A 13,128-nucleotide genomic window follows, 5' to 3' on the forward strand; every position below is an offset into this window, starting at 1 on the left:
ACCACCACTGCTCCTCCCTTTTGGTCCTCCCTCCTTTAGTTTCTCCATAAACATTAGCTGCTGCTCTGAGCAAGGCCTCCTTCATGTTCTTCCACTTCCCATCTACTCCCTCCCCTGTAACCTGAATTCTCTATTTCTGATCAGTCTCTTCCTTGAATCTGATGACTTCCACAACCATACTTTTCCTTTTCTGATGTCTCCCATTCTTGATCAGCTTCCATTCTAACACCTTTGAATGACTTACTTGGCAGATATATGGGTACGATATAATTACTGTGGAATATTATAATTATTATTATTTATTTAACACTAATAACCTATGCTGGCTTACTGAACACTATAAGCAAAGGTTTCCTCAAAAATAATTAATCTATATTCATTAATTACTCAGCCTTTTGAAACTAAAATCCCAGGTCCTATTTGAATCACCTTTAGTCCGGATGTCAAACACAATTTTTCAACATGGCCTTGCATTAGGGTCCGCACAATGTTTTTCTGCATTTTTGTGATCACCAGACCATCTGAATGAATATTCCGATTGATGCCACTCTGGCACCCTTGAGCAATTTTGTAGAAAACCATTAATATGCAAATTAGCAGTAGCCATTGTCAAAATGACTATTTTTCTTAATATGTCCAAAAGTAAGCATCCAAATAGCCTGGTTGAGGTGTCTACACCCATGTTTTTAGGGTCACTGGTCATGATAAACCCACTTAAAATTTAATAACATTTAAATTTAGCTCCTTAATATGCAAATTAGCAGTCGTCATTATCAAAATAACAATTTTTCTTAATATCTCCAGAAGTAAGCATACAAACAGCCTGGTTGAGGTGTCCAAACTCATGTTTTTAGGGTCACTGGTTATGATAAACCCACTTACAATTTGATAACATTGAAATTTAGCTCATTAATATGCAAATTAGCAGTCGCCATTATTGAATATATAGATAAATAGACATATAGATAGAAAAAAAAACACTTCAGTCTTTGTGAATATAGGTCACTTTATTATTCATACAGATTCAACAGTTCGACAGTATGCAATGAAAGCAGCTCACAACATGAACAAAAGAAAACATTCCTGTGTGAATCAAATGTTCCTATATATATAACAGGTTTGTAGACCTTATGAAGGCTACTTCAGTGCTTGGTGTCTCATTCAGTGTCAGAGTCATCATCAAGGGCAAATGCAGCAGCTGTCTTGGTGCGCTCATTCCTGCAGCCAGTATCTCCATGGCACATACTGAAAACTGTGCATGGTAACTTGGCTGCTGTGCAGCAGCATTGCTTGTCGGAGGAACATCCACATCGTATTAGCTCCAAGATCTCTGGTGGTGCAAGAGCGACGTTGGGCGGCAGCATAATTGGAAGTAATGATCTTGATGCCTCATCACGTTTCCATCCGTACTGAGTGGGATCCAGAGGTGGTGGCTGCAGCTCAGCAACTGACTTCCATATTGCTGTCTGGATATGAGCGCGTCGCACGTTTTGTTCAAAGGACTCTGTAGTTGGTGGCAGAGCCTTTAGGTCTGGTGTTTTGATGGCATTTGGTTTCGCCATCTTCATAGACCACACCTCTTTGCGAACATCAGACATGTTGCTTCTCTCCTTGCTACCATAGCAAACAGCTATGAACACAATGGCTTCAGCGATGACATCATCAATAGATGCATCCACATTCCCAAGTTTTTGAAGTGAATGGCCTGCTGCGAGTGTCTTCTTACCAGTCAGTTTACCTCTACCATACATCTGGGCAACGGTTGTCCCAACCTGTCAGTGCGTGTAAAGCTAGTAGGTCTTGCACCACCCCGGCATGCTTTCTGGCAGTCGCCCCAATGTCGATCAACGATCGGCCAGGACATGTTGCTTCCATTGCTATGCAGCATTGCAGATGAAGTTCTGCGAAGTGAGACACAAGCAAGATGAACACATCAGTATCATCACAGGCATTTTGCGCCATCTTCGGCAACTTTAGCGACTTGCTGAATCATGATGACATCTGCCTCCTCATGCGTCGTCTTCAAATCAGTGCGACACCTTTGGGCTCCGTGGTGTATTTCCACTGGGGTAGACTCCTTTCCCGTAATGACGAGCCTGTGTTGGCTCTGCTTTCTCTGTTGACTAACGTCAATCAAATTCTGGCAAATCAGTTCTATCAGCTGAACTTTGTTCTCAGTTACTGACAGAATCACCAGCTGTGGAGGCAGTGGAGTCTGGCGGTTCAACCTGTGGCACCTGCTAGCTTGCTGCCCAGCTCTTGCTAATCTTGTTGCACTCTTGATGCTGAAATCATGATATCTGTCAAATACCATATATACATCTGATTTGTCCACCTTTGCCATGATGTAGCTCGTGAAGTTGTCAACAGAGTCTTGCACAATTCCCCTGTTAGGCCAATTAATAACCCAGAGGATTGCACAACCATCTAAGATGGTGACTTCAGGTTGTGGAACCAGTCTTGTTGAGATTTCCACTTGGAGATTCTTCTTCAATGTCGACTTGGTCTTTGCTATTCTCATCTCCCCCTTTTCATCGAACATAGATGTTGGCACAGGTGCAAGCTCGTACTCTAAGACGTCACATAGTTTGATGTTTCGACTTTGTTGGAGTCCCATGACCCTGGAGTAGATGACATTTAGATCACAAACTTCAGTAGATCCCACACGCATGACTTTCCGTGTCACTGCCATAGTTATGACTTGTTCAGATAAGAGAGCGTTGAATCCTGCTGGCTAGCTTTCTTCATACGAATGCATCTGTGCTCAGCCAATGTCAACTGCCCTTGGCGCATTCACCTTATCCGGTCCAATTCTGCCAGTTACAATGTTGACAATTCTGTCTGCATGTTCATTTGGGTCAAGTGGGTCGATACAGGACTGGAGTTTTCTCCTTATCTTATCTCGGTCCTCTGCATCAGATCGTATGCGTGATGGCTTCTCTTCCTTGTGAATGGTCACCTTTATGACTATGTGCCCCTCATACATATCTGTGAGATTGTGGACTATCTGACTAAATGTGGACTCTATGTACATATCCGACCATATGCCGTTCCATAGGCCGTTCTTGTGCCGCATTACGACGTGATCTCCTTTCAAGAACATTTCCAGAATTTCTCTATGAAGCCTTTCCATCGATCGAAGGTAGTAGAGCCCATATCTAGCATAGTTGTGATGTCCAGCCACGAAGGAGTAGGGGAGCATCTCCTTCATAGCCCAAAGATGCAATGGCCAGTCTCCTTCATGCTCAACATGAACAAATGCCATCATGATGAATACAGGTTTCACAAGGTTCTGTACCCATAGTTGTGTGGCCATGCTCTTTGTTGCTTTGGTTTCAAGAGTGTCCATTAAGTCTTCATGGCTTTCTGTCTGAGCCACGCTGAAACGAAGGACCTCCTCAGTCACCAATTGCAGGGCCCTGAAGTTTTGGGGAAACTTTTTCCACCAAGCATATGAGCAACACCTCCAAAGGCAGATTTCATCATGTCTTCCAGCCCACTTTCAGCCATAAAGTTCCCCACACAACCGATGAAACCATGAGGGTGTGCATGCCACCCAGCCTTGGTATGAACTGGGTAAATCGCTCAGGATAAACCCATTTAACATTAACGGCCACTCAATACAGTTGTTGGTCGTTTGTGAAGATGGTTACAGTTTGTCCACACTCTGCGGTCAAGCGTTTTCCCTCCTCCATTGCTGTAAACATCGTGTCCGGATCAGCTGGATCCATATCTATGAGTGGTGTATAAATGGCCCTCGTTGCAGGTTGGATGGGTTCTTGCTCTCTGCAGAGCTTTGTATTAAAGCCACCAAACTCTGGTGTGTTCTGATCAGAAGTGATTTGCTTCAGAAAAGAGAAATCCATATCTTGAACTCTCCTAAGTTGTATAGCTTGATGAGCCAATATGCGGAGAGGTAACACCACACGTGTAGCTTCTTCAACTGGCATCGCCGGTTTCTCAGGTCCCTTGTACCTTTGAACCGAAATGTCTTCTGTCACAGGTGTCTTCATTTCATCACGGGTCAATCGTCTGATGATGGCTTCATCTTCAGATGTGGAAGATATCTCCTGATCTTTTATGGTAAGTAGTACTGCAAGAGAATGTGTTGAAACGAGTCCATTCTGGAATGAGATATTTGTGTCGAAGTTGTCAGCAACAACCTGAACGAGGCCACATTCAGCATTGGCGGTTCCCCTAATCCCGGAGTGAACAATTGCAGCCTTTGCTGCTGATCCCTTGAAACGCTGAAACTCAACATAGGAACAGGTCACACGATAGTTGTACAACTGCTCGATGAGGCTTTTACGGCTGACTCGAACTCCCAGTGCTATTTGGAGTGTAGTTGGTCGATTGGTGATCATACCCGTTATGATGTTTCCTATCAGAAGCTCCTGGAAGTGTGCAGTTCAGTTTAGCTGATATTTTGGAGAATAGCAATTGAAGGGTTGAACTCACTGCTTTTTACTCACTCATATTAATTCTAGGCTGATAGGAACTGGGGTCGGATGACAACTGCGTAGATTCCTGTGCAACCTTCTTGGCAATTCGTTCTATGGAAACATCAATGGCGTCATCTTCATCTGATGCTACTAAGTTGATCGCAGTCGACGCTCTGCTGCGAAACAAGATTAAACTAGCGACACCTTCACCAGACAGAACCAGCAGCTCAGAACCAAGTATATCCAACAATTTGGATAACAGGGTTCGTCGAGAGTACAGCTTTCCTCCATGATCCTTGTACATATTGTAGACGTCTACTGAATTCCAGATGCGCAACATGTAATTTTTCATCGAGAGGATGGTAGAACTGACAGCTGACTCAATGTCCTGAGTTTCTCTGCCATTGTGTGCTGCTGCTGCAACAGAACGGGGTACCATGAAGGACTTTATGCAGTCATCGTGATATCTCGCATCAGCAGCATGAAGATCGCTGATTGCACCCATTAATCGTATCTTGACCTGGCGTCCTTCTTCGTCCTGGTGGGAATCGATAACATCTAGAATAGTTTGTTTGAAAGTTGTCCGATCAACACAATCTGCAGTCCTACAAAGGAGAACTCGCCGCCAACAATTAGGATTCTTCTTATCAAAGTCCATGATGCACTTTTCTCCACAAAAAATGCAATGTTCTTTGAATTCAAATACTGTCGTCTTTGAACGGCGGCTTCTTTTGCTTGTTGAAGCATCTTCCAAACAGGCATTACTCATTCGTTTCAAGTGTCTTTCTATGTGTGAGCGTGATGTGTACGTTGGCACACAGTCTCTATGGCATGTGAACTCAATAGATTCGTCTGCCTGTAATCTCTGTTCAAGTTCTTCATGTATACTATCTTGTCTTGCTTTGCTTGACCAGATGATACTTCACACTCTGTCTGGACCAACTGTTACCAGAGGTTTTCCAGCTTTAGTTGCATCGCAGGAACTGAATAAACAGTCTCCCATGGTGATGGAGCCTTAACCTGTAACAATAGAGGTAATTATAAACATCAGTAAACATTTAATTTCTTTGTTCGTATTTGAAAAAAATTCTCAGGAAACAGGTTCCACCCTGTATACTTTTAAAAATCAATAAAATACACAGTTGCTTTCAGGCACATCATGTTAAATAATAATAAAAAAACTTGCTTGCAAATAATATCGATCATTCTACTGTATCAGAAGATATTACTCTTACTTAAAACTCAGTTCTCCATGTTTCTTTCATTACATTACATGCCTCAACTTACTTGATCAGAAACAGTTCATGCTGTTGATCTTCTGAGGTCAGCCATTTCTTCACAACTGTACTGGGAATAAACGGCTCTGCGCAAGTTATTTTCAAACAGTTTTGTTGTTGTATAACTATACTGCAAAAACGCCAATCGGCGCGGACAAATTCAGGGGGTAGGGTTATGCTAATTTGCATATTAATGAGCTAAATTTCAATGTTATCAAATTGTAAATGGGTTTATCATGACCAGTGACCCTAAAACATGGGTTTGGACACCTCAACCAGGCTGTTTGGATGCTTACTTCTGGAGATATTAAGAAAAATTGTTATTTTGATAATGGTGACTGCTCATTTGCATATTAATGAGCTAAATTTAAGTGTTATTAAATTTTAAGTAGGTTTATCATGACCAGTGACCCTAAAAACATGGGTGTAGACATCTCAACCAGGCTATTTGGATGCTTACTTTTGGAGATATTAAGAAAAATAGTAATTTTTGACAATGGCCACCGCTAATTTGCATATTAATGGGTTTCTACAAAAATGCTCAAGGGTGCCAAAGTGGCATCAATCGGAATATTCATTCAGATGGTCTGGTGATCACAAAAATGCAGAAAAACATTGTGCGGACCCTAATGCACGCTTTTCTGGCCCAACACTTGGACTACTTCCTGTCATTTATTTAAGCTTTCAGATTGTAGCTCCATACCATGTTTGCATTGTTTGACAAAATCAGAATAATTATTTCTATGCCTTCACATGGATAAACTTGAAGAATATTGGTCAAATTGACACGTCGAATAGATGCCGGACAAACAGAATGATGATAAGTATTTGTGATGATGATGTAAATTCTCACACAATGGTCTTTCAAAATAATAGGTTTTGGAAAGTTATTCATTGACTTGCTGTTTTCTCAGGTGCAAGCTCTGGGTCAGGCTTTTCTGGAATGCATGTGGAAGTCATCCAAGGGGACATCACAAAGGAGACAACTGATGCCATTGTGAACTCTACCTCACCTACTTTTGATTTACAACAAGGTTTCATTATACCCACTGATGAACACTCAAGACGAAATCATTAAGATGAATGACACTTTTGCTATCAAGTTGTATTCATTCATACTATGTATATGTGTGTGTATATATATATATATATATATATATATATATATATATATATATATATATATATATATATATATATATATATATATATATATATATATATATATATATATATATATACATATATATATATATATATATATATATATATATATATATATATATATATATATATATATATATATATATATATATATATATATATATATATATATATAATCCGACATAGTTTATTTGCTTAGTTCGTGTGTTTTTGTTTGACTTGTATGCACTCTGAAACCACAAGACCAAATTAGTTGAAATTTGTTGGTTGCACTTGAGGTGTACCCAGGACGGTTTTCGGCATTGAAAAAAACTCAGTCGTTGGGGTTCAGGGGTGGGGGAGGGAGGGGGATGCAAATTCTCTATGTAAATGTGTATCATGTAGCGCCACTTCTGGTGAGAGGTTGTATTACAAGTCTCAGTGGTTTCCAGTCCTGTGTTATAGTAGTATCTCTGTATGAAAACCTTATACAATGGAAAACTACTTGGTCAATTTACATACATTCTCTTTATTTTATGCACCCCTAAATCGCTTGACAAAATCACTTGAAAAGTGGTGGTTCGACTCTGGGTGTGGATGGAAACATTCTGCTAAGTTGGGATGTCCACTTCGAAGTTAAGTTTTTACTTTTATGTTAAAGTGAAGAATTATCATTAGAAATGGGTGAATTACCATACCTGCTAATACACTTCCAGACGACACACACATTAATGAAACGCCCTGTCTGTGAAACACCGAACTGACACTTTATAACTGGGTTGGGAATCAAACTCAGGCTAGAAAGCTTTGAGGAGAGTGTGCATACCTCTATGCCATCCTGCGAGGCCAACTTATAAATACTTATAAGGTTATTTTTTTTCTGTTCCATTTCTGCTTCTTCCCTAGTTTTTCCTTCCTCTTCTGTGATTGAGAGTTTGTGCCTTTATCCATCCTGTTCACCCTGTGTCCCCCCTCCCCTTGCCCTCATTATCCACACATCCTTTATTCCTCTGAGTTTCCCTGTATTTTGTCCCTTCAACCTGCCATCAGTGTGTTTTCACCCCCCCCCCACTCCCTTTTCCACTCTTCCTTTCATGTTGTTTAATCCATTCTGTGTTATAGCTCCTCCATGCACGTGTCTCAACTCTGCATCCAAAAAAAACACCAATTTATTATTTGTGGATTATGTAATTCTAAAAACAAAATTTCCTGTTTTTAAATTTTACAATTTTTTTTTACTTTAAAAGGTGTTTCTGGAGCAATACTACAAGCAGCTGGAGCTTCAGTTCAATTGGAATGCCAGAAGCATGGTAAGGTGTGAGCAAGTGGTATTAAAGTGGTGCTTTAATTGTTTCAATTGCAGTTTGATATTTAGTGTTCAATGGACTATACAGCAATTGTTATATTCTTGTAATATTAATTTTATATGTTGTTTCTACTTTGTATACCTCGGATTTCATCACAGCGATCCCTTTTCCTCCTTCTCTTGTTAGTTTTGTTTCTGCCTCCATTAATTAAAGTGACTGTATTTGATATTCCTAATTTTATCGTGGAAAGATACACCCTTCCAGCCACCTTTCTCCTGCTACTGCTGATTTTTCATTCTTTCTCATTTTAGCTCACCGGGACTTTACTCCGGTGAGCTTATGCGATTGAGGAGATTGAGGAGGAGTGTGATCAATCAGTCAATCAGTCAGTGAGTCAGTCAGTCTGAAAACACTTCAGTCATCGCTTGAGCCAAACACATGATTTTGATTAAACTTGACCACAAGCTTGATATCTGATGCCAAACGAAGGTACATTAACTGCATTAAAATCTGCACTCATTAAGGGGGTTAACTGGGGGGGGGCTGATCCCCCCTCCCCCCCAAATAGTTATTGGCTCTTCTCCGAAACTACACATATAATTCCGATGAAACTTGACCACAACCTTCATCACCCATGATATACTAAAGTTTATTCACAGCATCAAAAATCAGGGTCTGTGGGTTTGTAAGGGGGTTATTTTTAACTTGCCTGTTCGAAGAACAGAGAGCTATAGCGATACCCCCGGCGTGAGCGTGAGCGTCAGCGTGAGCGTGAAAATGTTAAATTTTTTGATTCAAGTTATTTTTAACCTCCGCCATCGAAGATCGGAGGTTACTGTTTTCACCCCTTTCTGTTTGTTATCTTGCCAAAACGAAGTTTTTGCAAGATATGTTAGTCAGCTTGTATATTTTTTATTTTTTTTGTTGTTGTTGTTTGTCTGTTATCATGTATCGATCACTCTGCAGAGCACAGTTATCATTGGAAATTTTTGTAACTTCGCATATCAGAGTCCTATAGAGGTCCCTTTCAGCGCATAAAATTTTCAAGGTCAAGGTCACTTTGTAGCAAATCAGGGGAGTCGACGAAACCCTTATTTTTTGAGTAATTTTGATCGGATCGTCTTCAAACTTCATGGGAATATAGTTCATGGTCTGACGCTCAGCTGATTAATTTTTGGTGGCGATCGGCCTTGACCTTCATGGTTAGCGCTGGAGGTCGAAAGTTTTTGACCCCAAGGTCAAATTTTGAAATCTTAGATACCATAGCGAGTAATACTCATATGAAAGCGCTTGATAAGTGCTTTCCAGATCTGTCAAAAGTTTGACGCTATGACGTCATTTGATGACGTCATAGCAACCCATGACCGTCCAACCCATGACGAACAAACGGATTTTTCATGAAAATTTTATTTCCTCCGTTCTCATCAAAATCTCTTGATATTTCATGTACAACGGTCCTGGAGAGATACCATTAACCGTACGAAAATATAAAGGTCAAGGTCAAAGGTCAAGGTCACAAAAAGGTCAAGCATCAAGGTCGATGAAACCCTTATTTTTTGAGTAACTTTAATCGAATAAATAAGTCACTCATGTTCACATTTTGGCAAAATACTGGTCACCCTGGGGGTGACATTGGTTTTTATTTGTTTGTTTGTTTGTGAACAGTATTACGGAAAAACTCCTTGACGGATTTCGACGAAACTTGGTGGGGGAGTTCGGTATGGTCCAAGGATCATGCCATTAGATTTTGGACTTGGTCCCCCGCCCCCAAAAACCCAAAAAAAATTGTTAGAGAAAAAAAATTTTTGATTTTTTTTTTTTTTTTTTTTGCATTCTACATGTTTTAAGTGATTTCCAACCCCCTCCAAAAAAATTGCTAGAGAAAAAATTTTTTTTTTTTGCATTTCTACATGTTTTAAATGATTTCCACCCCCCCCCCCAAAAAAAAATTGTTCGAGAAAAAAAACTTTTTGCAACTTTTTTTTCAACAATTTTGATTTCTTTTTTTTTGCATTTCTACATGTTTTAAGTGATTTCCACCCCCCCCCCTGCCCCCAAAAAAAATTTTGGAGAAAAGAACTATAACTCTGTCAGCACTGTTGACATCATATTTAATGAATAAGATATAAGGTTCACTTGAGTGACCCAGCAGTATTGGCAGCAGAGGTTTTGCACTCTCCCGAGTGCTCCCCCTCTAGTTTCCTTTATAATATTTTTATCTACCACACTATTTTTGATATGCCCGATATATATATATATATATATATATATATATATATATATATATATATATATATATATATATATATATATATATATATATATATATATCTCAGGGCGTATTATGTGATACCGGTCGTCCGTCGGTCTGTCTGTCTGTCTGTCCGTCCGTTCCTGTCTGCACTCTAACTCCCAAAGTTTTCAACTTTCACGTTTCATATTTTGTACATAGGTACAGACTGTGGAGACGGTGTGTCGCAACATACGTTCGGCATCTAAAGTGGTTGCCATGGCAACCAGGATGCTGTTTTCTATCCGTTCCTGTCCGCACTCTAACTCCCAAAGTCTTCAACTTTCACGTTTCATATTTGGTACATAGGTACAGATTCTGGAGACGTTGTGTCGCGACATACGTTCGTCATCTAAAGTGGTTGCCATGGCAACCGGGATGCTGCTTTCCTTCCGTTCCTGTCCGCACTTTAACTCCCAAAGTTTTCAACCTTCATGTTTCATATTTGGTACATAGGTACAGACTGTGGAGACGGTGTGTTGTGACATAGGTTCGTCATCTAAAGTGGTTGCCATGGCAACCAGGATGCTGTTTTCCATCCGTTCCTGTCCGCACTCTAACTCCCAAAGTTTTCAACTTTCACGTTTCATATTTGGTACATAGGTACAGACTGTGGAGACGGTGTGTCGTGACATACGTTCGTCATCTAAAGTGGTTGCCATGGCAACCAGGATGCTGTTTTCCATCCGTTCCTGTCTGCACTCTAACTCCCAATGTTTTCAATTTTCACGTTTCATATTTGGTACATAGGTACAGACTGTGGAGATGGTGTGTCCTGACATACGTTCGTCATCTAAAGTGGTTGCCATGGCAACCAGGATGCTGTTTTCCATCAGTTCCTGTCCACACTCTAACTCCCAAAGTTTTCAACTTTCACGTTTCATATTTGGTACATAGGTACAGACTGTGGAGACGGTGTGTTGCGACATACATTCGTCATCTAAAGTGGTTGCCATGGCAAACAGGATGCTGTTTTCCATGTAGTAGCACCATATATTCTGTATATACCTTCTTGTTCGGGCGTATATTGTGCTCACTTGCGCTCTTGTTACTGATTACAATATACAAATACATATATTGCTTTATAATTATACTTCACTGCAATGCTTTGTAAAAAATATTAATTATTAGACTCGTCTTTTAAAAACGATAAATGTATAAACAGGCGAGCATTGTGTGGCTTTGACACCAACTCGTTTGAGTGACTGTTGCTCTGCTGTAAGTGACTTTGAGTGACTAAGTGAATTTTTGAGTGTTATTGAGTAACTGTTACTCCTGATCCAGGTGAGCTTCAGGATGCTCAGTCCTATTTTATGCAATTATTATTTTGTGTTGCATTTATTGAAGCTACATCTCAGTAATGGTTTGATTTGATTCATCCATTATCTGAAACAGAATAGAGTAGATGCTGATAGGTGGGACCAGTCGTTACACCCTGAGCGTAAAAAAGATGAGTCATGATCATAACAAGGTAGGGGGTCTATCAGTCAGAGAGTAGTTAATACATGGAATGGTCTCCCTCAAAAGGTAGTGGCAAAATATAAAGTAGATTGGTTTAAATTGGAATGGGATAGGTACCTAGATGCAATGGAGATAGAGGGGGACAGGGATATATTGGCAAGACTTGTCAGTAGCTTGCATGTGGATGGGTGATTGTATACATGTGTGGTGATTGTGATATCTGTGAGAGAGTCTTATCAAAAGGTGAATGTGTGGTTGGTGTTTGTGCATTCATCACCCAACAACCACCTTCATTCCCCACCCTCTTCTCTAAAAAAAGAAAATAAAAAATTTTCACTTTATATATGATTTTATTTGAATATATAACACCTCCCTTCATTCCTCAAGTGCAACTAAGTCCATAGATTGACGGATTTATTTACTCTGGTGTTGGCATCCTCCTGCGTTCGTTCCTTGTTGTCATTCCTTTTTATTTTCTATTCTTTTGAGAGATAGAGGATAACTAATTACCTCAACTTGGCTTTAATTAGCCTGACCCATTCCCGAATTGACGGGGATGGCTATTTTACAGTGCCTTCAGAAAGTATTCACACCCCTCGACTTTTGTCACATTTTGTGGTGTTACAGCCTGAATTAAAAAGGGATTAAATTTGTCACCAATCTTCACAAAATACCCCATTAATGACAAAGTGAAAACATGTTCTTCAAAATTTTTACAAATTGATTAAAAATGAAAGGCTGAAATATCTTGCATCAATAAGTATTGAACCCTTTTGCTGTGACACTAAATTGAACTTGGGTGCATCCAATTTCCTGTGATCATCCTTGAGATCTCAATAATTTGATTGGCATCTACCTGTGGCTAATTCAATTGATTGGACATTATTTAGAAATAAACACACCTTTCTATGTTAGTTCCCACAGTTGACAGTGCATGTCAGAGCAGAAACTTTCCCTTGAAGTCCATTGAGCTTTTCATCAATTGATGGAAGAAATTTCAGCTTTTCATTTTTAATTAATTTGGAAAATTTTTCTAAAAACATGTTTTCACTTTGTAATTATGGGGTATTTTGTATAGGTCGGTGACAAAAAATCTCAATTTACTCAATTTTAAATTCAGGCTATCACACAACAAAATGTGACAAAAGTCGAGGGGTGTAAATACTTTCTGAAGGCACTGTATAATTGTAGTCATATTTTTATGCCTC

General features: G+C 39.7%; 1 protein-coding gene across 3 annotated transcripts in view; it reads left to right on the plus strand.

The window, feature by feature from the left end:
* Positions 1 to 13,128, plus strand: part of LOC147029821 (protein mono-ADP-ribosyltransferase PARP14-like) — a 156,333-nt gene that overhangs the window by 120,605 nt on the left and 22,600 nt on the right. For all 3 annotated transcript variants that reach the window (XM_085873181.1, XM_085873178.1, XM_085873180.1), the window contains exons 16-17: positions 6,634 to 6,753; positions 8,110 to 8,172. In XM_085873181.1, the coding sequence (XP_085729307.1) occupies positions 6,634 to 6,753; positions 8,110 to 8,172 (183 nt within the window). The remainder of the gene's footprint in view (positions 1 to 6,633; positions 6,754 to 8,109; positions 8,173 to 13,128) is intronic.

Source organism: Eptatretus burgeri, chromosome 3 (assembly GCF_056783735.1).
Source record: "Eptatretus burgeri isolate ZD-2024b chromosome 3, Ebu_testis_v1, whole genome shotgun sequence".
Taxonomy (NCBI): domain Eukaryota; kingdom Metazoa; phylum Chordata; class Myxini; order Myxiniformes; family Myxinidae; genus Eptatretus; species Eptatretus burgeri.